This window comes from Platalea leucorodia, assembly GCF_965183815.1.
Source record: "Platalea leucorodia genome assembly, chromosome: 7".
Taxonomy (NCBI): Eukaryota; Metazoa; Chordata; class Aves; order Pelecaniformes; family Threskiornithidae; genus Platalea; species Platalea leucorodia.
The window spans coordinates 39,688,325-39,712,923 of record NC_138829.1 but is presented as its reverse complement, the minus strand read 5'-3'; the positions used below and the strand labels follow the sequence as shown (position 1 = coordinate 39,712,923).

Below are 24,599 nucleotides of genomic sequence, written 5' to 3'. Positions count from 1 at the left end.
CCAAATGCTGCATTTGTTTTGTGTTAAAATATGTGCAGCGGTTATTTTTATATTCATAGATATCTTCCTGTGAAAAGGGAGCAGTTTCCCCAAATTCTGCAGTGTGCTTCGTGACTAAGCAACTTACCACACTCATCTCATGGCACTCCAGGATATTTGGATAGATTGCTTGAGACAAAGTGCTGAAGCTTTTTCTTAAAAATCCATGCATGAATAAAATAAATTTATTACCAGAGGACAGACCAGATGCTTGCTGACTGGAAATGAGTCTGCCCTCTGCATTAACCACGTGGCAAAGAGAACACATTCCTGCCCAGAACATGGATATATCTCTAAGCCTCCTGGAACTCAAGCAATAGAATTTCTAAACAGCAAAATGATTACAATACAATATACATCATATGGTTTTAAACATATGAATCACAAGCTCTGCTTTCTCACTCAGAGCTGAGCCAGCCATTGTCTCCACGCTTGTCTGTCTTTTTATGAGAACATTCTTCAGTTTTTGTAGCAATTGTGAGCATGTCACATTGGCCCTGCATTCAAGATAAGCATTGCCACCAAGAGATTTAATACAATCTCTTGCTTCATGTTAACATCTCCGCTCTGAATGATTTTGCTATGTAAAGTAATAAAGTGAGGATGGCGGGGTGGTTGGGGGACAAAGATGAGGGAAAGACGATTTTCCAAGTGCCTCACCAGTAGTCTTTGTTTCTCTATCTGGCCCTCCGCTCCTCAGCTGACTTGCTCATTGATGTTACTCGTGGCTGGCGTGCTGCTGCAGGTGCAGCTCTCCGGGACCATGACGCATCGCTGAGCACCCCCATCCCTCCCAGCAATTGGCGGTTGGGTTGCTGCCTCCCAGTCTCAGAAAACCTGTACGTGGCAGCGCTCCTCAGCGAGCCCTTCCCCTCCCCCAGGATTTTTTCCCCTACATGTCTTGCCCTCTGCTATGATCTTGGGCTCCCCTCCGCATGCACTCACTTTCTCACTTCCCCTGCAGGAAATGGTTCGTGCCTAGCCACTATAATCCTATTTAGCTGATGATCTGCCTTGATCAGTTTACCACAGCTGGTTTCAGGTCCTGAAGCAAAAGGAACACAGAAAGGGAAATAATGCAGAACCACTCTCGGGTCTTCTGACATGCTTAACTAATGCTTTTGTTAATGTGACTGGGTGCCTCAAAAATTATACTAAAAAGGCTTGCCAGTATTGTGGCTGCCTTTCCCCATCCTGCAGCCCCATGTAGCACAAGGCATTTGCATACTGATTACACACTCAATTGAAGGTGCTGCAGTGTGTAATGGGAGCTTCAGATGGGGATGGTGCACTCCAGCCCCAGGCTGGGAGGCATATCTGACAGGCCTACCTCTGAAATGAGGCAGTGACATTATCACCAATAACAGCGAGACTGGAAAAAACAAGGACAGACCAGATCCAAAAAGCCCTTCTCCCTTTCCCACTCTCACTATCTATTCTTGCCAATTTGTCACTCTCTCACGTGTGTCCCCCCACCTCTCATTACCTACAAAGCCAAAATCAGACCAGGAAGACATACAAGTCTGGGATATCTGATTTCAGCAGCCTCTCCCTTCTAACTTGAAGGGCCAGAAATAAAAGGAGATCAGCTCCTCCTCCAGCAGTTTCCAGCACCAGCAGACTTTTCCATACAGGATCTCCTTGGCTTTTAGTGCATCTGGCAACTAACATTTATTCTGCTCTACCACACAGAGGCCAATTCAGGCTTCACTGATGCTGAGGAGTGTTGGTCATGGGACATTTTCAAGTGCCGTGATATGTCAAATAAGTAGGACTTTTTAGAGTTATGTCAAGAACTGAGGTTTTGTTTTCAAAGGTAAGCTACTGTTCTACATTGCAACAGCTGCTGAAGTCAAATCTACATGCCTTTCTGGGACGAACCTCTTCCAAAGTTCTGTGCAAGAGCACACAATTATTCCTTGCATCCCATGCCACTTATGATTAGGCATCTCTCTACAGAGAAAAACTACATCATGGCTGGTCTGAGAGAAAAGACTACTTTAGGGTATACTGGGTAAACAAGCACATACTACACATCATGTACTACCTTGTGAGTATCTGGTATATTTTCTTCTTCCATTCATTTCTAAAAGGCAGATCCCCTCACCTCTGCTGACATTTTATATATTATCCCACTGCACTGCTAATTACATTATTCACAACTCTTGTCCATCAGATAAACAACAAGTTAGAAAGGGGAGAGGGAAAAACTCAAGCTGCAAAGAGGATCTAATAGAGGGGTGCAGTTAGCGGGTGCTGAGGTGTCAGAAGATAGCACACAAGGAAACACTGAACAGATTTGTCAGCTGTGCAAAGAGCTGAAGACAGTCTGTGCTTCCAAAACTACTTCACATGAGCAGTTGCTACAGGGCATACAGATTAAGAGTGTCTACATGAGAATCTCACTTGACCAAAACATGGTCCATGCTCTTGAGACAGTCCAAGTGCCCCCAGCTGCAGTGAAGGGATGAGAATGCAGGGGAAAAAAGCTGGGGGAATTAAAATGACAGGGTAAAGGACAAGCACATATTTACTAATATGCAAGACTCACTCAGTTCAGACACTGCCCTCTGCTTAATAAGTAGCAATGGAATTTTTCTTGTGAGTACTGAAAGATGTGTACAAATGCATCAGCCATCACCAGCTTCCCCATAAAAATATAAGGCCACCTCCATACTTATACACCTCCCCCTCCCTGCAGCATATGCAAAGGTTTCACTTACTTGTGGCCTGTGCTTCCAAGATAAAGGTACCAAAGATAACTAGCAGAAGAAATAACCCATGGCTAGTCAAGGCAAGAGACGATCCTGTGTTGCTCTTTGGTGCTACCATTCCATGGCACATCTTTTACCCACCAAAGTTTCTTTTTAAAAAATTCCCGGAAGATCTGGTTGATCAGGAGCTCCTCAGTCTACAAAAACAAAGGCAAACAAAGAAACAGTAAGTGTTGAGCCAAACACCTACAACATCTGGAGAGGGGAGGAAAAGCGGAAATTCAGAAACAAATAAGAACAACCTTTTGCATGTTCTAGCATTTAGGAATCTTACCAAGTATTCACAGTTCACAAGGTAACAGGAGCAGAAAAGGCAATCTTAGGAAATACTAAAAGGAGCTGCATTATAGAGAGACCAGAAATTTTCACTCACCCTCTAATATTTCAGGTGTGAAGACTGCCTAGCTTACAATTAATTTTAGCTTTTCCTTTCAAGACAACCCCGGAGGATATAGCATCTGGAGAATCTGTTTCAAAATAACTTCAAGAGAACCAGCCTTCCTACACCCCCACTACCTTTCAGAAGGTCTCCAAGACACAGCAGAGTGTACTAGACAGCTAGGATAAAATAAATCAAATGCTTCTTCAGCCACCTGGAGAGGCACAGCACACCTGACAGCCAGCCAGCAGTCAGGCAAACACACACTTATGAGGAGAAATGTAAAACAGCTTGCAAACCTCAGGTATAATGTTCTGACAGTACAGAGCATAGCAATTAAAATTGCAGGATGTGACACCGCTCATACCTGAGGACTGAGGGATTCAGCCATAGCCTATCAGGCACTGTCACAGCAAAAACAGACTCATACACAAACACACAAAGCACAGTTGGGAAATCAAGAAAGCACAAAGTTGAACCCCTATTTTTAATGAAGGAAAAAGACCCAGCAGAATACATGTCCTACCAACCTAGTATGGTTTTAACCTGCAAGATCTCCAATGGTAACTTTGGACCTGGATGAATAACAATGTCATGCATAACTCCAATGCTCATGAAAGAAACTTGGGACTAAAAATCTGTGTGTAATGGTTTTACAAAGGAGGAAGAAGAAAATTGGGATAAAGACAACTGGGTGAGTGATGGGAGTTAAAAAAACAAAACAAAACAACAAAAAACCCAAACCAAAACAAAAAAAACACCACATGGAGACACATTTCAACACCTCTATCATGCTATTCCTTACACAAGCATCTAAACCTCCCAGGGGAAGAAACAAAAACTTGCAGAAATATGTTTCTTTATGCTTGACCATAGGAATACTTTTGAGAGAAACCCCATTCAGCCATAGCTTCTTCAGTTAAATGGATATTCATACTGAAGGGGGATTTTTTTTTTTTTTTTTTTGCCAAGTTTCCCATAGAAATTCAAAACTGCTGGATAACTCCAAACAAAGTTGAGAGGTGCAGAGGCAGGTTTCGTACTTTTGCACCCTGTGAGAACAGATGGGAGACCTGGGTTAGTGCTTGCACTACTAGGGAAGGCAGTATGACTTTCAGATCCTTAAGTACTTCTGAGATGAAGTCAACATGCCAGCACTGACCAGAGAAACACACGACAGACAGCCACAACTCATATTTCCAATTACTCAGGCAAAAAAGCAGTTGCATTATGGGAAGGAATATGTAGATTTGTCATTAAACCTGGAAGTCATTCTAGTGAAAAGAGGGTTTCCTTAGTTCCATGTCACTACTTTGCTCATATTTACTTCACAAAAGGGCTATCTTTAAAATTAGGATCTTTCGAGTCAATTAGTCTCTACCAAAGAAGAATTCTTTGTCTGCATACGCCCCCGCCTTGAAATGTCATTTCAAGATGACATTTAAACTGCCATGTGGCAAGTCTGGAGCTGATGCTACAATAAACTCTGTGTCTGCCCCTTTTGTTTCTTGCTTCATTTGGAGGGGGAGGGAGAGAAGTGAAGCTATCCTACTCTACGCCTGTAGCACAGCCTATAGATTTCTCATGTCTTCCACAGATTTGGAGCCAATGCTTTGTTCACCAAACTCCCACCATACAGAAAGGAGTAAGGATGCTGCCGCTCACCTGCTAGAATTCCTTCAGCAACAATGAGACCACGGAATGAAAAAATACTCCTCTCTGAAGAAAGCCAAGCCAGCTAGTCTGTACATCTGCCCCTTCCTCTCAAGTCACATCTCCCGCATGGATTTTAAGTTCATATTCCATTGGAAGAGGCTAACATCTGGCCTATACTCCAGGCCGATCGCTGGCTGCTTTCTTCTAAGAGTCACTGCTCTACACCAAAATACAGCTCTGACAAAGCAATGCACCATCTTCAGCAAATGGCCCTTCTGATTAGATCAAGACAGGTCTGTCCTCCCCATTCCAATTTAATGAAGCCTCATTAGTATAACAAACTGCAAGTCTTGCCAAGGTATCTTTTAAAGGTGGCCTTCCCTGCCCTTGGAACAGTGCTTGCCGGGTGACACAGCAGCAGCCAGAAGGAGGTAGGGAAGAGGCATGCAATTATCACAGAAGTTGCTGAGCCGCCTGAGGTGTGTTACCTTGCCCCAGAGGCGTTTTCCTCTCCCAAAGATTGCACGTGAAAGCCAGCAGTCCAATTCCGGTCTCTGAACAACAACCAAGTCAGAGATACCTAAAACAAGACTATCTTCTGGGGGAATCAATTATTGTTTATTCTCGATTCACTAATACATTGCTCCAAAGCGCAGTGCTGGTTCTCTCCTTTCTTATAAAGTTGGGCACAGTTTCCTCATCTCTTTTCAGCTACCGAGTCACTTTTGTCCCAGGTTATCAGGGATCCTGTCTGTCAGAGGCACAGAGCTGCCCCACAAGGAATGCTGTAAACTGCTGCTGCTACGCCTACAGTAACATCCCACTACACTGATTTAGTTCAGTGTGGGATTTGAAGGAGACACAAAGGCAGCAAAACCATTTAGTGGCAGATAGCATCGATAAACCCCTCAGAATTGTTAGGAGACAATGGGCACAGGTACCACCTGCGGGGATCCTCCCTCAGGCTCCAGCCAAGTTACAAAACTTGTTCCCAGCCTTGACTTTTCCTCGGCAAAATAAGAAGATGAAAGAGATTCTGGCTAGATAAGAAGGTATCCTTTCTTCCCAGAGGGGAGCTGGTGGTTGGGAAGCTATTTAGACAGACATTCAATTCTCTGAAAGTTGACTGTTGTTTTAGCACATTCCTTATACCTACGGCTCAGGGGGAAGCAGCTTTCATAACAACTCTTCAGGCCTCCACCTCCAGAAGTTACCTGGAGGGCATTGTAGAGCACAGACATTTGTCAGAGACATGCTCTCAGGGAAACAGCTTAACAATTCATGGGTTCACATGAATCGAAGTGATTCCCTGTTTACATATGCAGCAAGGATGCTTCAGACCCATTTCACATGCCACAGCCTAGGCTGAAGGGTTATGGGAGGATTAAGTTTAAACAGAGATGCTTTCAAAGATAATATTTAGTATAGCCAGCAGTTCTTGTAAGTTCAGCACGAAGGGGAGAGGAGATTCTTCTCTGTTAACAATACGTCAGTCAATAGAGGGTTGGGGTTTTTCTTCTTTCTTTTTAATATGCACTTTTGAAAAACACCTACTAAATACAGATAAGAAAATAAACCATCCTCTATGGCCATAAATTAATAGCCACACACCCTCTCAAGGAATGCTATGAACAAGGAAAAGTACTCATTGCTCCCAGGTTACTGCCATCCCCAGCTCCTTCTTTTCTTGAAGTCTTGTCATCAAGCAACCTTCCCAGGGATGCTTCAGCATTAGTCCCCCTCGCTGCTCACACAACAAGCAGCAGTTCGCTTCTACGTGAACTCCCTGAAGCAAGCATCAGCTTCCACTGAAACCACGCAGGCCAGACTTTCTGCTCACTCTTAAACCACAATCAGCCGTTTCCAAAGATGACGCACTCACATACGGCAGGAGCCTTTTTTAAGCTAAGCTGTTTGGAGACCTCTGCCATTTATCTTCCAGACCTTCAGAAGCTGCCAACTCATATGCCTTGATCCAAGATCCCTTCGTAAGCATGCGTACATTTTCCCGAGGATGATGACTAATTTTTTGATTTTTCCCCATTTCGTCGGAAAAATCAAAAACCCATGGAAAAGTGTTTTTTGGAAGGTCATGTGCTCAGGACATGAAAGAGAACCAGATTCGGGTAGTTCTGGTGCACCAAGGACATGGGATGTCGGGGGGTGGACAGGACCATCTGAGGCTCTCCAGTTCCTCAAGATGCCTGGCACTGCTATGTCCTGTGTCACTGTTGCTGGAAAACAGGTCTTCAACCTGGATTCTTCACAGTTTATTTAGGGAAGTGTTCAGTATGCTTGGAATGCTACTGGCTTGCTTTTAAATACCATACTTAAAAACTGCCAAAAGGAAATTATTTATCCTCATGCACATCAAAAATCTCTATTTTATCCACATAGTTTCCCCCTCAGAATAATACTCAGAAATTGTTTGCTATCTCTTGAATGCACACAGCAAAGATCTTGGCAGCAGGATGAGTGATGGGTGTGCACAGCATACCTTTTGAAAGGCTAAGCACAAGGATTGTTCTTGCTTCATGGTCACACTGCAGGTGGAACCTAATGTGAGCAGTGTGGTTCAGGGGATTTAACCTCCACCCTTAGTTGCTGGTTTTGACGTATCGTTATTTTGTCTGCTTTCAATGGGCAGTCAAGCTTTAAAACAAAAAAGTCATCTTCTTGGCTGCTTGATAAGAAAAATTACAGAAAAATCAAGTCCAAGTGCCAGCAAAGGAAAGAAATCTCTAATTCTACTTACTTTCTGTAGCAAACCAGTTTAATTGAAAGCTTTTAGACACAGAATTGTATTTTTAACATTTTGGGATAACTTCACCATTCAATTAAACTGTTCAGTTAAACTAGACACAAAGGAAAAAAAATAAAGCATTCAAAGTTACCTGCAGGCAGTTTAGAAAAATCTTAATCATCTGACTTTTCAGCACAGCCAACTCTCAATTACCAAGGATAATTGGAAAAGGTGGAAAAGGAAGAGAGGAAGTAAGAAAAACCAAACAACCCATGTAACACTCCCCTGCCCACACACACAGAGTAACCAGATGATTTAGAACATGTGTTCAGTAGCCTCATTTTACAGCTTCATCTTTGAATTACAAAAAGGCAGATTTCTGCATAGCACAGGCACAGCATAAAGCAGAGGGCTGAACTGGACATATCCCCTGCTACAGAGAGGGGAATCACTAGGGCAAACTGAGCAGCTTATTCTGGACGCTGGAATCAGCACGCATCCTCCTGCAAACTAAGACCTGATTGCAACCTGTAGTGGGACCTGAATTGTTGGGTTTCCTTCCTCATTCCCAAACTAAGCCACGGGGTTTGGCCTGTGACTTGCAAATTCACCAGTTTCTTTCACGTAAATGCCCTGGTTTAGCTTTCACACCCACTCTTTCATGAAGGTTTCTAGAACAGCAGCACAATTGTTGGTGATGCAGAACTCCCATTTTCAAGAGGGAACATCAGAGTTTGCTCAGAAAGAAGCTTGCTTGACAGGCTAAATTCTGAAATTCCATTTTAATCTCTGATAAACAGCATGTGCCTAACTCTCCACAGCCCCACTAAGGCACACTTAAGCTTTAAGCCAGGAAACTGGATTTTTCACTTCTGGATAACCAGTCCCTTACAAGTGGGAAAGTCACACCAACATTCCTACCCCAACTGAATAAACCTGCAAGATTCACCAATTTGCATAGCTTATTCCCCAGCCGCCTCCTCTCTATCCTTCCTATCACAGTCTAAAGTCCTGCTTCCATCTAGATCATGCTTTTGCACCGCTCCCTTGCTTGCCTCCTTATCTCACTTGACGTTCCTCGAGAAGTCATCCTGAGGTTAGCCAAGCATATTCTTCTGTGGGCTACAGGCAGGGACTACTTCCTTCCTCCATCTATTTCCCTTCCATGCTAGCAGGTGGGTACAAGCCTTTGTATATGAGCTTCTTCCCTGCTGCAGCCCAAAGAGAAACGCACAGCAGGCTCAGAGATATTCCTGAGTGGACCAAACAAACTGCAACTCCATCAGTCCCCTTAGAGGTAAGGAAACAAGGAAGGAACAGACTTTTCAAGGTGTGCAAAGAACAGGTACAAGGTTGCCAAGGGGGGAAAGGGGTAGTATTCATTACCCTTCACTGTCCCATTGCACAATGGAAACTCAGTAGTCAGTTGTGGATTAGCCCCAAAATGGTTTACCATTCCTCAGCCCAATTGCACAGGGCAATTTTTAAGCATAACAAGGACCCCAACACACTGCTGCTGCTTAGGACACCTTGCTTGCCAGCTTCCTCTGTTCCTACTTATCCAGCCAATGAAAATGAACAAGAAAAGAGGCCTAGAGCGCCTTTAAGAAACACTTGTGCACATCCAAGAAGCACCAGAAAATTTCCCATGCAGTATCCCCTTGAGAACCACAAGACATACGTGGGCACTTTGAAAACATTTTGTATGGAGGATTAATTCATTGGGCATAAGTCAGCCAAGTGAGGGGCTCCTGGATCCCTCAAGGAAAATCAGAGCAAGCATATTTTCACTGCACACTTTAAAAGTTCATCACTACATCATTGTCAGTCATAGTTCACAGATTTGCATCTCCTACAGTCTAAACTGCCATCCTTTTGCATGGTGTATTAAACCAACCAACCAGCCACACTGGTCTTCTAAATAAATCTGTGTACTGCAGCAAAAATGCCATCTTCCCAAGATGGCATCAGAGCAGGCCTCCAAGGAATGTACTTCAGGACCAACTGCGTGGGACACCCAAATGCAGAGGACAAACTGTTAGCAAGGTATTCGGACACACCAACAGGCAGTAACGTTTCACAGCACAGCCTTGAAGCCATAAAATGTTTTCTGCTCAACTGACTTGCTTTCCCATCCTGTGACAGAGTAAACAGGACACCACAGCAGAGCTTGCTCTAGGACCCAGTTTTCATTCTTGTAAATATCACTCTCATACTTTTAGAAAGCAAGCCAGAGACAAACTGTTAGAAACAGTCCCAAGTCTTGCGAAGATCATTCCCCATTTCCAGGTAATGTGATTGTCATGCCAGGTCTGACACAGTCACAGAAGATTTGAATTTTATGACTGCAACAAATAATCCAGTTTTCCTTGCCTTGGTAAGTCTGAGAGAAAGCCCTGGATAATAGGTCCCCAAATTTTAAGAATTTTCCTTGAAAGTCACAGAATTTCACTGGAAACTTGTTGTTTTACTTGGGAGGGGGAAGGTAAGAGATCAGAATCCGATTGCCCCTCCAAAGGAAGCAGCAGCTGGTTACGGGCAGGCTGCGAGCTTCCAGGCACCAGTAGGAGGGAAAAGCAGAGGCGTGGAGGGGCAGGCTGGAGAGGCAGACAGGTTAATGCACACAGCTCCGATGCATGGCAGATTTCTGTGCTATTACAAAAATGCTTATAGCAATGGGGTCACGTCACCAGTGAGTGAAGAGAAACCAGCTGTTAAAAAAAAAGAGTGCTGGATCTGCTTTCAGGGATTTTCTTTTTTTAAGCATACTGGCATCTATGCAATCTATGGGAGAAAGGAGAGACTGGGGGATAGTAGAGAATACATTTCACATGCCATCTTTCCCAGTTTGGGGTTTGTTTGTTTTTTTAAATGTGTCTTTATTTGGAAAAGCATTCCCTTTGGAAACTATTGTTTCAGCATTTTTCCCCTGCCGCACTGCATCAGAAAGGCTAGGTTTCATACTTTCAGCTTCAATCAGTACAAGAGCACATTTACAGAGGACCATATGCACAAAATGTTCCAGAATGCTTTCCAAAAATAATAAGTCCTAAAAAAGAAAACTCACAGTAAACTGAAATGGCTTCAGGGAAGGAGAATAAAGAAAAGCCGTGCAAAGGCAGAACCTCTCGAAACCGCATACAAGCTTGAAATGTTACTTTCAGTAAGAACAGGGTTCTCAAAGCAGCACTGGACTGGTAAGGTCACTTGTATAGCCAGGATGCTTTTCTCATTGACACAGCTGTGTTAATCTGTTTCAGGGAACGCACCACAAGGCCCATGTACAGTTAAGGCTTATTTTATAATCCCTCACTACTAGAACGTGCTTTTCCCCATCCATACCACTTGTTGTGCTTTCATTTCAACTGATGCTGCGAAAAGCATCGGTCTGCTATACACACAGCTGCAACACCACCAGGCAGCACAGCCATTGGAAGAGGACACCCATTTGGGAAATCTTTTTCCTATCAAAGCCCTCTATATACAAACGTCAGTGAACCAGTCTGACATTTAAATAAGGAACTATACTAGAAGATAGAGGCAGTCTTACGTTTATTCCTACAAGCATAGCTGTGAGGCACAACTCAAGTTTAGAAGCTACCATCCCAGATATGAAAACATCCACTCACCCACTTCCAAGGGATGATGACAATTGCTGTGCAGCGCTTATTATTTGTATCACAGTTTATATAAAAAGTTCTCGACAATAGACACATTGTAGTATCAGAACCTTCCAGACTAACATATCCTTGATGTTTGGATGTCTGTCAGCACAAAGGTCTTTTCAAAGATAAACACACACACACCGAGAAATAAGACTGCCCCTTAAGTCCTCTGAAAACTTCATTTTCCAATAGCCTAGTATCATCAATCAAACTGAGAAAGTTAAAAAGCAGTTTCAAATTCTGGTTCTGACTTTAAAACAGCAGAGAACTGTTTCAACAGATCTCAAAAGTGGGAGGAAAAAAAAGCAGGCCTTCAAAAGGTCTCAGCGCCATGGCTCAGTTTTGCATCCATTAGCTCACTATTCCCCTTTACCTTTGTTTTTTAGTAGCAGAAAAGTCCTTAGATGTTTCTTATTGCTTTTCCTATTTAGGATGTGCTGTGCTAATGCCACAGATGCACGTGTATTGCCACAAACCCTCGCTGTGGCAGAGACCAATCACAATGGCATTGGGCACGTTCATTCCACAGCGCCCAGCCGCATCGCTCTTGCCAGCGTACAACTGAAAAAGGAAAATTCAAATTTTGCATTGCCATTCAAACCCCTTGCAACTAAAACTGTAGGGTGACTAGCACACTGCCGGCACGCAGACCCGCTCCCATGAGGCCACAGTCAAGGGTGGCTACAGAAGGTGGCCAGGGCAGGCTGCCCAGCTGGGCACCCTCACCAGCAGCAGGCACACCAGTGCCCACCCCAATACTTGACCTAAGGCTTTCAGACTCTAGGCAAGGTGCCATAGATTAATCTCAAAAGTCAATACTCAAGAGCTGAGAGAAGAGGGGGTAGAAAAATAAAAGTCCTAACAGCTTCCTTTCTTTTAAATCACTCTCGCAATTACCAGCTCACAGAGAGCACATATCACTATGCAGAAGACCCCCACAGCCTTTTCTCTTTAACTGGCTTCCCTCAACAGGCCATGCTTAATTTGATTTTTTAACAAGGGATCAGTTGTAATTATATTCTGATTTGAGCAGCACAAGCTAGGAGCATCAAACCAGAAAGGCACTCCAAGAAGGATCACTGCTCATTATGTGTCATTGGGAGACATACACCCACACCATGAGGAGACCAAGTGCTCCAAGCAGAATCCCCAGAACAGGTCCCTTTCTAACAGGGTGGCAAACTGGCTTCCCGAGACCTACAACCACCATTCAAACGTTGCACTTTAAAGATTTCCACCATTAAATTGGGGTAGGAGATAAGCATGCCAGAAAGAAGAGTAGAGAACTAAGAGTCTGCAGAATAAAACCTGTCATAAATAAAACCTGTAATTTGCATCTCAACAGAAGGTCAATTTGAAGCTTCAACTTCTCCCTCACTTGACTCAGTGTCCTGGTTTCAGCTGGGATAGAGTTAATTTTCTTCTTAGTAGCTGGTATAGTGCTGTGCTTTGGATTTAGGATGAGAATAATGTTGATAACACACTGATGTTTTGGTTCTTGCTGAGTAGTGCTTACACTAGTCAAGGATTTTTCAGCTTCCCATGCTCTGCCGGGTGCACAAGAAGCTGGGAGGCGGCACAGCCAGGACAGCTGCCGCAGACTGGCCAAAGGGCTATGCCGTACCGTATGACATCATGCTCAGTATATACGCTGGGGGAAGAAGAAGGAAGGGGGGGACACATTCGGCATGATGGCATTTGTCTTCCCAAGTAACTGTTATGCGTGATGGAGCCCTGCTTTCCTGAGCATGGCTGAACACCTGCCTGCCGAGGGGAAGTAGTGAATGAATTCCTTGCTTTGCTTTGCTTGTGCGTGCGGCTTTTGCTTTCCCTATTAAACTGTCTTTATCTCAGCCCATGAGTTTTCTCACTTTTACTCTTCTGATTCTCTCCCCTATCCCACCGGGGGGGAGTGAGCGAGTGGCTGTGGTGCTTAGTTGCCAGCTGGGGTTAAACCACAACACTCAATGACATTTACACTTTATAAAGCATGGCTATTAGCGGAAGAAATATTTAAAAGAAAATAATCTATATGGACACTGCTTGCTGGAACCAGGACAGCCTAGAAGTGGGACCCATGATGCTCTGACCTGCAGCAGGAGGGGGAGGACACCCACAGCCTCCTGCACCCTCCCCGCAGCACCCACCCTGCAAGTGTCACAGGGATCGCCATTCCTCAGCTCCCTGCGGAGGGGCCTCTGGCCAGCTGCTACCAAACAGAAACTCAAAGAAAATGTTAAGCAAAGGGTCTTGAGGCAGCCGAGGAACACTGCCTGGTTGTAACTGTTCATTCAGCAGCTCTCAGCACCTTGTTTATATAGCAGCAATAGTTCCTCAGCCTTTACTGACCCATACTCTAGTCTGCCCCTTGTACATCAGCACCGCCCCTTTGCAGAGCCAGCTGGGGTTGAGGCTTGTCCCTCCACCATCTGATCACTTACAGGCTTGTGCTGCTACCTTGGCTGAAGGATGACTCCTTGCTCCTGGTGACTAGACACCCCCATGCTGCTGCTCCCATGCCCACTTCACAGCTAACCATCCCCTCCACAATGCTGATGCAACTTTCAGGAGCTTGTTGGAGAAACTGGGTCTTTGCACCAGGATAGCTGTGGGGCCGATGGAAGCAGCAGCTGGGGAGAGGTAAGAAACTCTCACCTCAGCTTTGCTGCCAAAGCCTATAGTGTGTGGAACCAGTCTCTGACTTAAGCAAGCAGCCTGTACAACATGCTAGGCCAAGTAATTGCACAGGCTTCTTGCTCCTAAAACCAGCTCCATCTTCAATTTGCATTTAAGTGTGGCAGAAATAATTTACTATGCATAAAGACACTCTGGATCTAAACCCTCCGAGCATCCTGGTTTCCATGCAGATTAAAAGCCAGAAAGCTGGGTAAGAGTGCTCCGCAACAGCCAAAGGCAACACAGGCTTGTCTAGTTAGAGGAAGTCAAATGAAATTGAAGCTGAAAGAGGGGAAAAAGTTGTACAAAGCAGGACAGCAGGAGTCAGCAACTTGCTCTGGCAGTAAATCTTACAGTTTCATGCAACAGTGAGAAAGGCTACGAAGTGCTGCTGCATGCAGGCAAGAATCACACATCTGCCAATGCCAGGTCAGAAGGAGATACACCCAAAAGTCAGAGGATACACCTTATTTAACCTTCTGTCTTGCACCTTGGCATTTTCACTAGACCACCCAGGACTGCAAAAGCACAGCTAGGCTTTGTCCAGTCTGCCTCAAAACTCCAGGGAAAACCCTCCCAAAGATCAGATTCCCTCTGGATACTCACATGTGCAAAGACAAATCCAGATAAAGCCACAGGCAATGCCTCTTTACTAGTGGGACCAGAAGCTAGAGGTGAAGCATCCTGCCAGTGACCCGGGCAACTGCCTCCCTGAAAGCAATACATACTGCCTGCTGTCCCGCAGCCAAGCACACCGCTCCCGGGTGCTGCCTCCCTCCTGGCTCTAGTCAGCCCTCCGTCCCCTGAATGGGCCAGCTACCAGGCAAGCTTCCATGAAAGACAAGCAAGAAGAGGAAGAGAGTATAGAGTCTTCACTGGATTTCTGCATTTTGATACTTCTCCAGACTGCTTATATTCAATGTCAACAGGCTGGGTATATGAACATAAAGGATACCACACATGCTGCCCCAGGTATCTCTTCCTCACACTCCTCTTGCACACACAGAGTTGAGAAGTAGAAGATTCTTCCCCATTCTCCCTAAAAAGAGCATTTTAGAGCAGGCACATTTAACTCTTTGCTACCTGCAGGATATATAGGAAACAACTCCACCAAGCCACTGGCAGCTAAGTGGATAGTACATCTACTTGGGAAACAGGTCACTCTTTACTCTGCTTGGGGTTTTGACGCGTCTCCTGTGCGAGTACACTGAAGTCATCAAACTCTTTTTCAAGAAAAAACATTCTAGCACGGAATTCCCAGTGACCTCTACTCAGCCTTGTGGGAAAAGCACAGCAGCTCCAGCTTCAACAGCCTTTAAAGGGAGACTGATTTTATGGGTTTCTTTTCCCAGACATTTTGCAAATAAATATGAAGGTCCTGCCACAGCCAGTAATCCTCAAGCAATTTCCTGTCTCTGGAGACAAGGTTCCCTCAGAGTGAATTGATTAAATAAAGGTTATTAGAATTAGTATAAAGCAAGCTGGTTTAAAAGTCATCCTCTTCATGTTTTTACCTGTAACATAGTGCTCCAAGCAGCAGCACAAAGAGATCAGCTACAAGAGCTTATGGGATAGCGAAATTAATATGCAAAACCCACCAAACTGCGAGATGAAGATTTAAAACGACTTTCAACAGCAGAGGATTTTCATGTTCGTTTAATCTATTTTCAAGTGAGTTTCTCAAAGGGAATTCACCCAATCCCTTTATTACTGTACTCTTAAGATTAAATTTGTTTTCCCCATTTTGTCAATCTGACATACAATTTAGTCTTTCAAGAGTCAGCAGTTGTCCTCACCAAAGCTGTTCTCCTTTTGCCTTTGCAGTCTAAGACTTTGCTGCAAAACAACAGGCTAAATCCATTCGCTCCGTCTTCCAGTGTTACTAATTTCCTTTTCCTCTAAAGCCAAACATTTTAAATAAAAAAAAAAAACATATAGAGACAAGTGTTAGTTCCTACAAATGCTAGGGGGTGTGTGGGGAAGCAATTAGCCTGATACCAGTATCAGAAACTTGCTCAACAATTCTCTGGCATCTCTGGAACAGACAGTAAGAAGTAACAGTAAAGTAACAGCACTGGAGCAACAGTTTAAAAGAAATAGAGCAACCACTTAATTTAAGGCATGCTTTACAAATAAGAAAACCTGTATCTTGCAGAAAGGTCTAAACATCAAAAGATGTGCAACTGTCTCATATGCACAAGTTAACTGAGCTTCTCATTCTTATCCACAAGAAAAAAAAAACTACATTATGCAGAATTTCCAGAAAGGGTCCCTGCAGAGGAACTGACAGAGAATCTTTTTCAAGCTAACCTCACTTCTCTTCACTAAATGCACAGAGAAACAACTGCTGAAAAAAAAAAAAAAACCCCAGATGTCATCTGTAGCTCCACCTATAAAGTTCAGGGAAAGATTGTATTGTGAATGTCGTACAGCAGCAATATCCAGAGGAGTTGGTGGTCTGTCAGTTGCCACTGTCTGGGCTTCCATCAGCATCTTTTAAAAGGCCACTTGCAAGGCTTCATTTTGTGAAAAGGCTAGCCTCTGCCTGCTTTTATACACATTCTAGCTCACCTAAAACTGCTTTTCTGGGTGAGCTGAACATGACATTTAACAGATGTAAGCAACAGTTGGCTCTGGACAACAAACTATCTTCTTGTCTCCTTTGCACTTCAGGATCTACGCTCCTCATGAAGCAGAGTCACTGCTTCACATGCAGAAGGCAGTGGGGGGGAGGACAAAGAGAAGCCTGCACTGTCGAAAATAAATAGCTCCATTAAGGCTCCACGGGATACTATAAGGCACATTTTGAGGAAACCACCCTCCTTACAGCGTCCTACAGAGCACAATAGCTATCAGAAGCCCTTTCTCCAACAGCCACATCCCCTTTCCTGGCCTCCAGCAACAGTCTCACAGCCTCCACCTCCCTCTCCACCCCCCCACCCCCATCCCCAATCCACTCCTCAGAGGCACTTGAGTATAGCTGCTGGGAATCACTGCAAAGGCTGCTTCACACCACCCCTGCAAATGGAAAGAAATCCCAGTGAAATGCTATTACCGGCCCTTTTGAAAGGTAGGACCACCTGCTGGTGAGGACAGAGCCCAACAACTTACTTCTGAGAGACCAAGGTTAAGTTTCATCTTCTCTGGCAAGCACGGCCATGCTTTATTTACATCAAAAGCATCAATAGTCTTCACTAGTTCCTTCTTGCAAACAAACCAAATCTGAAGCAGCTAATTATATTTAGGCTACGAAACAGATGTAACAGGGCAGGAGTTTCAGTTCTTTGAAGAAGCATTCCCATTCAGAAATCTTTATTTCTGACCAAAGAAAGCTGTGGGGTTTTGTTACTAGACCAACACCAAGTTTCAATCTCAGAACTCTGCATCACATGACATTAAAAGCTACTCTTCTCAAGAGGCAAAAGCACTCAGGAGGGAGGCCTCTGTAGAATTGATGGGTACACCCTCAGCACCACCAAAGGAACACTAAACTATTCCTTGCAAACATTGCAGGTACTTCCACCTGCAAGGAGTAAAGCAGAGCAGGGGATGGTCTGCAGTGTCAGCAGTTGCAAGATGCCCAAACCAAAATTTTTGCTTTCTTTCTTTTCTGGGGAAATAAATTTGGCCATCGGACTTCCTAACTGCAGGAAGGACTCCTGATCTGATGAGAATGAAAAAAATGAAGAAAGAGGAAAGAACCATCCTTCTGAGGGCTGTGTCATTTCAGAGCACTGTAATGCTCGACACCCACTGCACATTCCTGAGAGCAGGCTAGAGAGCTCACCTACAAACCAGTCATCAACAGATGACGGTACGCAGAGGGATCCCAGCTCACTTCTACAAGTGTTGACCCAGGCCTAAACACAAAATGCAAAAGGTTTGAGACTGGTGAATTAAGACCTATGCTAGTAATGTGAAAGACATCACAACAAAAGAAAGATGCACAATGTACAGTTAGACTCTCAGACTTTGCAGAAGCCTAAAAAAAGCTGAGGAGGAGACTGGAACAGGGCAATACTGCCTTAGTATCATCAATATTGGGAGGGTCTGGTTCGTGGAATAGCCCATGTTAAGGATTAGAATTAATTTTTAAATAGTTAAGAAGATTAACCTGAGGTCTGCAAACACCTTCATTTCAAGAGGCAAAAAGGAATCCTCTGCTACTTTAGACAAGAAATGCTTGAATCCCCGTTCCTAGACAAAAGATTTTTTTCCTCCACTATTACATGCCAAGAAAAAAGTATGAGGGGGAAAAAGGGTATCAGGGGAATGAACCAGTCTTGAAGAACTACAGAGAAGCTCAGCTTCTTTTTAAAGCCACACCTAAACTGCTTTGTATAGGTGACTTGCGTAAGGAATCGTTTACCAACAGTCAAACCAGAGCTCTAGAAGCCTTTTGGAAGGGTTTCAGCTTACCATCAACTCAGTAATACAATTATGTTGACTTGAGAAATGTCAGGCCTATCCCCAGCAACACCTACAAGCAGCCAGCAGACTTCAGGCAAGCCTGTTATTTCACTAGAATCAAGTTGAGGAAGACTAGCCTTTAAATAGCAAAAATGTGGGCAATAGAGGCTGCAGCTACCACAGGTCTATCTGGTCTGTTTTCTTCTGTATGAATACTGAGGCACATTTTCTGAAATAAATGACAACCACATGCTTCCTTACAGCAGGCTCTCCTCTGCCTTACATGGAAAACATTTCTTGTAAGACACACAGGAAGAGTATGTTAGATCAGATTTTAGTTGCGGGATCTTTTCATGCTGTGCAATAAAAAGCCCACCTCATGCTCATGCCCACCTCATGCTGCTTCTTCCTCCGCTGCAGGCACCTCTCTCATCCCCTCACCCAATGAAAGCCTCATGGCTGAAACATGGTTTCTTATCCCCTTCTCTTGAGCACATGATTTTTAACATCCTTTTTTATACATTACAGCTAGTTGTTGTGACTCACTACAGAAGTCACTGCAAGGGAAGAGATGCATACAGGAAACCTGGGGCACATGCCAAAGGATAAACTTCTGCTTCAGACAGGTATGTGACTAGGCAAAAAAAGCCCTTCACAAGCACTTCTTGCTTCATTAGCATGTGCAGGGCAAAGGAAGACAGAAATTGGAGCCTAGGAGTCAGACCATGCTGTGCTAGGTGCTGTATACACACAGAACAAGAAAGACCACTGCTACAAAGATATCATGATCTACCATCCCATGGAGAGAAACCACCTCTTTAATCTGAACCATGACCAGTTCCCTGTGATCTTACTCTCACAGCAGGGTCTTGCTATACAACATCCAGACAAATCCAGAGCTATTTGGTCTACTGCAAACACGCAATAAAAACTGCACCACGCCTGTTCTTAATGCTTTCTTTGTTCATTACAGTGGATTCAGAAGATTGAAAAGGAAATTAAAAGGTCACTCAGATACACGAGCTATTTCTGTCCCAGAACATGCCAATAATTTGGCTCAGAAGCAAGAATCAAAGAGCAAGACTGCTTGCAAACAAGCTTCCCTCAAATACTTATCAGTAAATATTTAACTCCCTTTTTATTTTTGTAGCTACAGTCACTGACATGAGCTCGATACTTATTAATTTATATAACCAGATTTATGACGGGGTAAAGACTAAGACTTCCCTTGCCAATGGCTCTCCCTCTCCAGTTCCCAGCTCTTTCTCCTCATCTTCAAGTCTTAACACAGCCTCACCTCTGCTTTCATTTCTCTTTCATTCCTTCTTAAGATGACTACCACACCTCTTTACCCTCTCTGCACACACTCCAGGTCATGCTTCGCACGCAAGAGTGAGCCTTCCCTCTCCCACAGTTCCTTGTGCTATTTCCTCAGCTGAACTCATTAACAATGTTTCCAGGACTTCCCATGACTGAAAAAATCGCCCCTGGGCATATAGGAATGAGTTTGTAAGGTTTTGAGGGCAGTTACTTTGTGCATTTTGCAAAGGTCCTGTGCCGCTGCAGCATTAGCAATCTAGTGAGACTTGTGTGGGCACACCACCCCCTCGACAAGGGCTGAGCTGTGCTCTCACTTTTTGGAGCTCAATGCAGAGATGAGCTGCATACTGGTAATGGAGGCTACGTTCCTTCATGCAAGGGGTTATCACCACCCTACAAACACCTGCATCAGGATTCCCTAAACAACCACAACTGGGAACACGGGAATCTCCTGCTCCAGGGAAAAAGGAGCAAACTGGCTCCTCTCCCATGCCAGATGTACTTTCAGAAAGCGTGCAGGTTTTGTGGTGGGGGTTTTGGTTTGGGTTTTTTGAGGGGATGGGAGTGGGGGTGGTTTGGGGATTTTTTTTTTATTTTTTTTTTTTAACTGTTCCCCAGTTTAGTCATACCTCCTTAAGAGACAGAACCTATGCACAAGTGTACACCCCCTCCTTGGCTGGGATCAAGAACTGCTGCTGAACATATCTTTCAAAGCTTGATACTAAGCCAAAGCATGCCTGCAGCATGGACAATGGGGTGCTGCAAGGGCAGTGGGGAGTAAACTACCGAGAGCAGTGGGACAGAGAACACAGGTTCACTACATAACATCTCCAGTCATCTTGAACACTGATCTTGTCCATCAGACTTTAAGCTTTTTTTTTTTTTTTAATTTTTTTTTTTGCTCAAAGGGTGTACATTCTGGCAGCACCTCGAAGACTGTGGTAACTTGTAATACAAACATGAACATTAAGAAGAGATCTCTTTTCTTGATGTCTTAGCATTTATCTGGCCTTTCCTGGCATTTCACCACCCCCAGTGCAGCTGTTCCTCTTCTGTTAAGGACAAAGATGAAATTGCTGCCTCCTTGCATCCTTGTAACAGGCCCCAGTGGGATTCTCAGGGAACCTGAGCCTGCTCCCAAACACAGCTATCAGCAGGCTTCACTCCTGTGGTTTTGTCTTCTACTAAGAAAAGCATTAAAATTTTAGAGCAACCTATCATAACTAAATAACTCTACCATTAATCCCAACGTCCTCAAATCCACCCTTCCTCCCTCAAACAGGCCTCCAGGTTTCACTCTCCTACACCAGCAGATGCTTAGAACAGCGTGGCCCATTGAGCGGCTCTGCCAAGGGGCCACACTAAGTTTGGAACTACCTGCAAGTTACAGTATTTCGCAGTAAAAGCTGCCTGCAAGACCACCTTGTCTCACTGAATGTAGCAACTACAAGCCCTCATATGCTAAACAGCACTGTACAAACACACCATCACAGGCTACTTGCAGCCCCAATAGAAAACAGCCAGCCCAAGAGCACCCAGACATGAGTCTTCCAGAAAGGACTAGTGGTTTCTGAGCACAGACGGGAAGGGCAGTTCGGTACTGCATCTTTCTTTAGTGCATGGTCTGAGAGAAACCCCTCCAGCCCCGAGATAATCACCTGCCCACCTCTGCTTCCTTCACCAGAAGGAATCCCTCCTCTAGAGGCTCATACTTTCCCCAAAGGGGAATCAACCCATGCCACTGCCATAAGCCTTCCAAAGTAAAGCAAGAGAGAACTCATCAACAGACTGGTCACAAGACCCATGCCAGTGCCTTTTCTCAGTATCACGTTAACCAGTGAGCACAAACACCCCCACAAACACTTTGAAGGGTTCCACAGTCATTTATATATGGAGAAAGCTGGTGTCTGCTTTCTCTCAAAAAGGAAAGACAAAACCAGTATTTGTTTCACCTTAAGCAATCGCATCACCGTATACCTTACTGAACTATGGAAAAGTTTTTTCTTGTTAAACCATGGCAGTTTCCTTGATATTAAGAGCAAATCCTCCGCCCCATTCCAGAAATCTTTAAAAAAAAAAAATCTACCACCACATTCTTCTTTGTTTGACATCCTTCTTAATAAATATGTCAATACTGACACGTGCTTATCTTTACACAGGAGACTAGCAGGCAGGGTCCCTGGACAAGGGAAAGAAAGAAATTTTGACCACGGCTAGATTTACAGGGGAAGGAGCTGCCTCTCTACACCCAGGCAAGAAGCCTGCAGAAGGGCTCGGTTCGTAACCCTAGCTGTTCTAGCTGCACATGCGATGGAGCACACGCAGGGCAGCGTGGCAGCACAGGCTCTGCCAGCCTCTGACACTGCCTTAGGGCAACAGATCTCCAGTGGCAAAGCAACGTGCTCCTTCCCACATGAGGATTCCTAAGAACACGTGTCCTGGTTTCAGTTGGGATAGAGTTAATTTTCGTCCTAGTAGCTGGTATAGTGCTGTGTTTTAGATTTGGAGTAATGTTGATAACACACTGAAGTTTTAGTTGTTGCTAAGTAGTGCTTACACTGGTCAAGGACTTTTCAGCTTCCCATGCTCTGCCAGGTGCACAAGAGAAGCTGGGAGAGGGCACAGCCAGGACAGCTGGCCCAGACTGGCCAAAGGGCTATGCCATACCGTATGATGTCATGCTCAGTATATAAACTGGGGGAGTTGGCTGGGGGGTAGCGATCGCTGCTCGGGGATAGACTGGGAATTTGTCAGCGGGTGGTGAGCAACTGCGTTGTGCATCACTTGTTTTGCATATCGTTTTATCAGTATTATTATTTTCTCTTCCTTTGCTGTCCTAGTAAACTGTCTTCACCTCAATCCACAGGTTTTACTCCCCCCCCCCATTGTCTCCCCCATCCCACCGGACGGGATAGGGGAGGGTGAGCGAGCAGCTGCGTGGTGCTTAGTTGCTGACTGGGGTCAAACTCCAGTGCTCACCAGCAAGTACCAAAGTCTTAGTGTTGTGTCAACTGCCTCATACCTCATGAAAATAAAGACACAAGAGAACAACTCTTTGTGGGTGCAACCCTTTAATTCCTGCATCCAGACTGAGGGATGCCATGGCTTATGTGGCACTCTTAGACATTTGTCTGCTGCAGTCCACCACCATACGCCTACTCTCCCTTACTAAACCAGAACAGCAGCTCATGAGTACACAACAGGACAAACAACTATAGTGGCAAGGAGAACACAGAAAACAACCATTTATGTGCAAAAATATCCCCTTTCTCTCACTAAAACAATGCTGCTCTGGGATACAAAGTGATGCAGATTTACAAAGAAATTGCATTCACTAGCAAAACCAAACCAAACTACCACAAAGAAGGTGGGCTGGAACATTCTGTTTTATGTTGAAGAACAAAGTGCAGAGGCCATAAGTAACAGCAAAACAGAAGGAGAAACTCTTCAGCTGAGCATACTGATCCAGAACATGGGGTTCGGTTACCACCTATATACAGGCATGCATCAGATCCAAAACCCAAGCAACAGTTTATGCAGCCCCCGCCTTACTTGTAAATGCACATTTAGAAATTCAGGGCAATAACCTGATACACTGGAGCTGAACACCATTACAGCCCGCTGCAGACAGTGTAGAAAGAAAACAAAGGGAATTTGTGTAACAAAGCAAAACACAGCAAGAGAGGAACATCTGCTACTTTTACCAGGAATACCATATGGTCAGTAACTGAGGTACAGAGAATGAGTTCATTCATATTTAAAAGCAAAAGTAATAGGTCACTCCTTCCAAGATAAGAGAGAAAATGCCTGTTCTCCTTCCACTGTTCCAGCCCCACCATCCCCAGTCCAGATTTGGCTTTCCGAAGAACTGGTGCTGCCAGTGTTCTGGCCCAGACAGTCAAGCTCAGAGCACTTTTCATGACAGGACGCCAGAATGAGGAGGATGAGAACACTCCTGCAGGAGTTTTGCTTAGCCCTAACACAAGCCTGGTTTATCCACAGCCCAGTCAGAGCTGCAACACTGAAAGACCAGTTTTGTCACTAGCAGATTACAGTAACACTCTGGAGCCATGAGGCATTTGGCAGCAGTAAGCATGCTTAGCACAGTAAATCTCAACCGCTATCCTGAAGCCATCTTCAATGCCTGAAAGCACTGCCCAGAACTGCAACCAACACAGTTGGTTCAGATCAGAGCACCCAAGAACACATCTTTCTTCAACAAATGTGAGGCCAGACACATGGCAGCAATGCTTTCTAATATCTTGCAGAACACAGGCACACTAGCTGAGAAAGCTTGTACTTCAGCAGTACTACTAATATGAGGGAGCTGGGGTTGTTTAGTCTGGAGAAGAGGAGGCTGAGGGGAGACCTTATTGCTCTCTACAACTACCTGAAAGGAGGTTGTAGCGAGGTGGGGGTCGGTCTCTTCTCCCAGGTAACAAGCGATAGGATGAGAGGAAACGGCCTCAAGCTGCGCCAGGGGAGGTTTAGGTTGGATATTAGGAAAAACGTCTTCACAGAAAGGGTAGTCAGGCACTGGAAGAGGCTGCCGATGGCAGTGGTTGAGTCTCCATCCCTGGAGGTATTTAAAAGAAGGGTAGATGTGGTGCTTGAGGACATGGTTTAGTGGTGGACTTGGCAGCGCTAGGTTAACGGTTGGACTCGATGATCTTAAGGGTCTTTTCCAACCTTAACAATTCTATGATCCCACACACGGGTCTGCCATGCAGCGAAGTTATAACACAGGATACAGAAGTATCTTAAAAAACAGATCAATAAGGTCTTTTTCTATTTGAGCACCTGTTGGTGAGTATCATTTAGTTGCGACCGTCTTGTGCAAGGAGATAAGATCCCTGGTGGTAGCAAAGTTCCTCAACAGCTGTCAAGATACAGCACACAAGTTAATTCACCTATTGTAAGAGTCCCTCAGTCCCAAC

The 24,599-nt window shown here is 44.6% G+C and overlaps 1 protein-coding gene across 5 annotated transcripts in view; it reads right to left on the bottom strand.

Moving 5' to 3' along the window:
• Positions 1–24,599, bottom strand: part of SUSD6 (sushi domain containing 6) — a 91,233-nt gene that overhangs the window by 48,530 nt on the left and 18,104 nt on the right. For 4 of the 5 annotated variants that reach the window (XM_082317678.1, XM_082317682.1, XM_082317680.1 and 1 more), the window contains exon 3: positions 2,763–2,950. In XM_082317678.1, coding sequence (XP_082173804.1) covers positions 2,763–2,883 — 121 coding nt within the window. In that variant the 5' untranslated portion in view covers positions 2,884–2,950. Of the gene's footprint in view, positions 1–2,762; positions 2,951–7,345; positions 7,364–24,599 lie in introns of those variants that run through there. The other variant, XM_082317681.1, reaches the window with a different exon arrangement.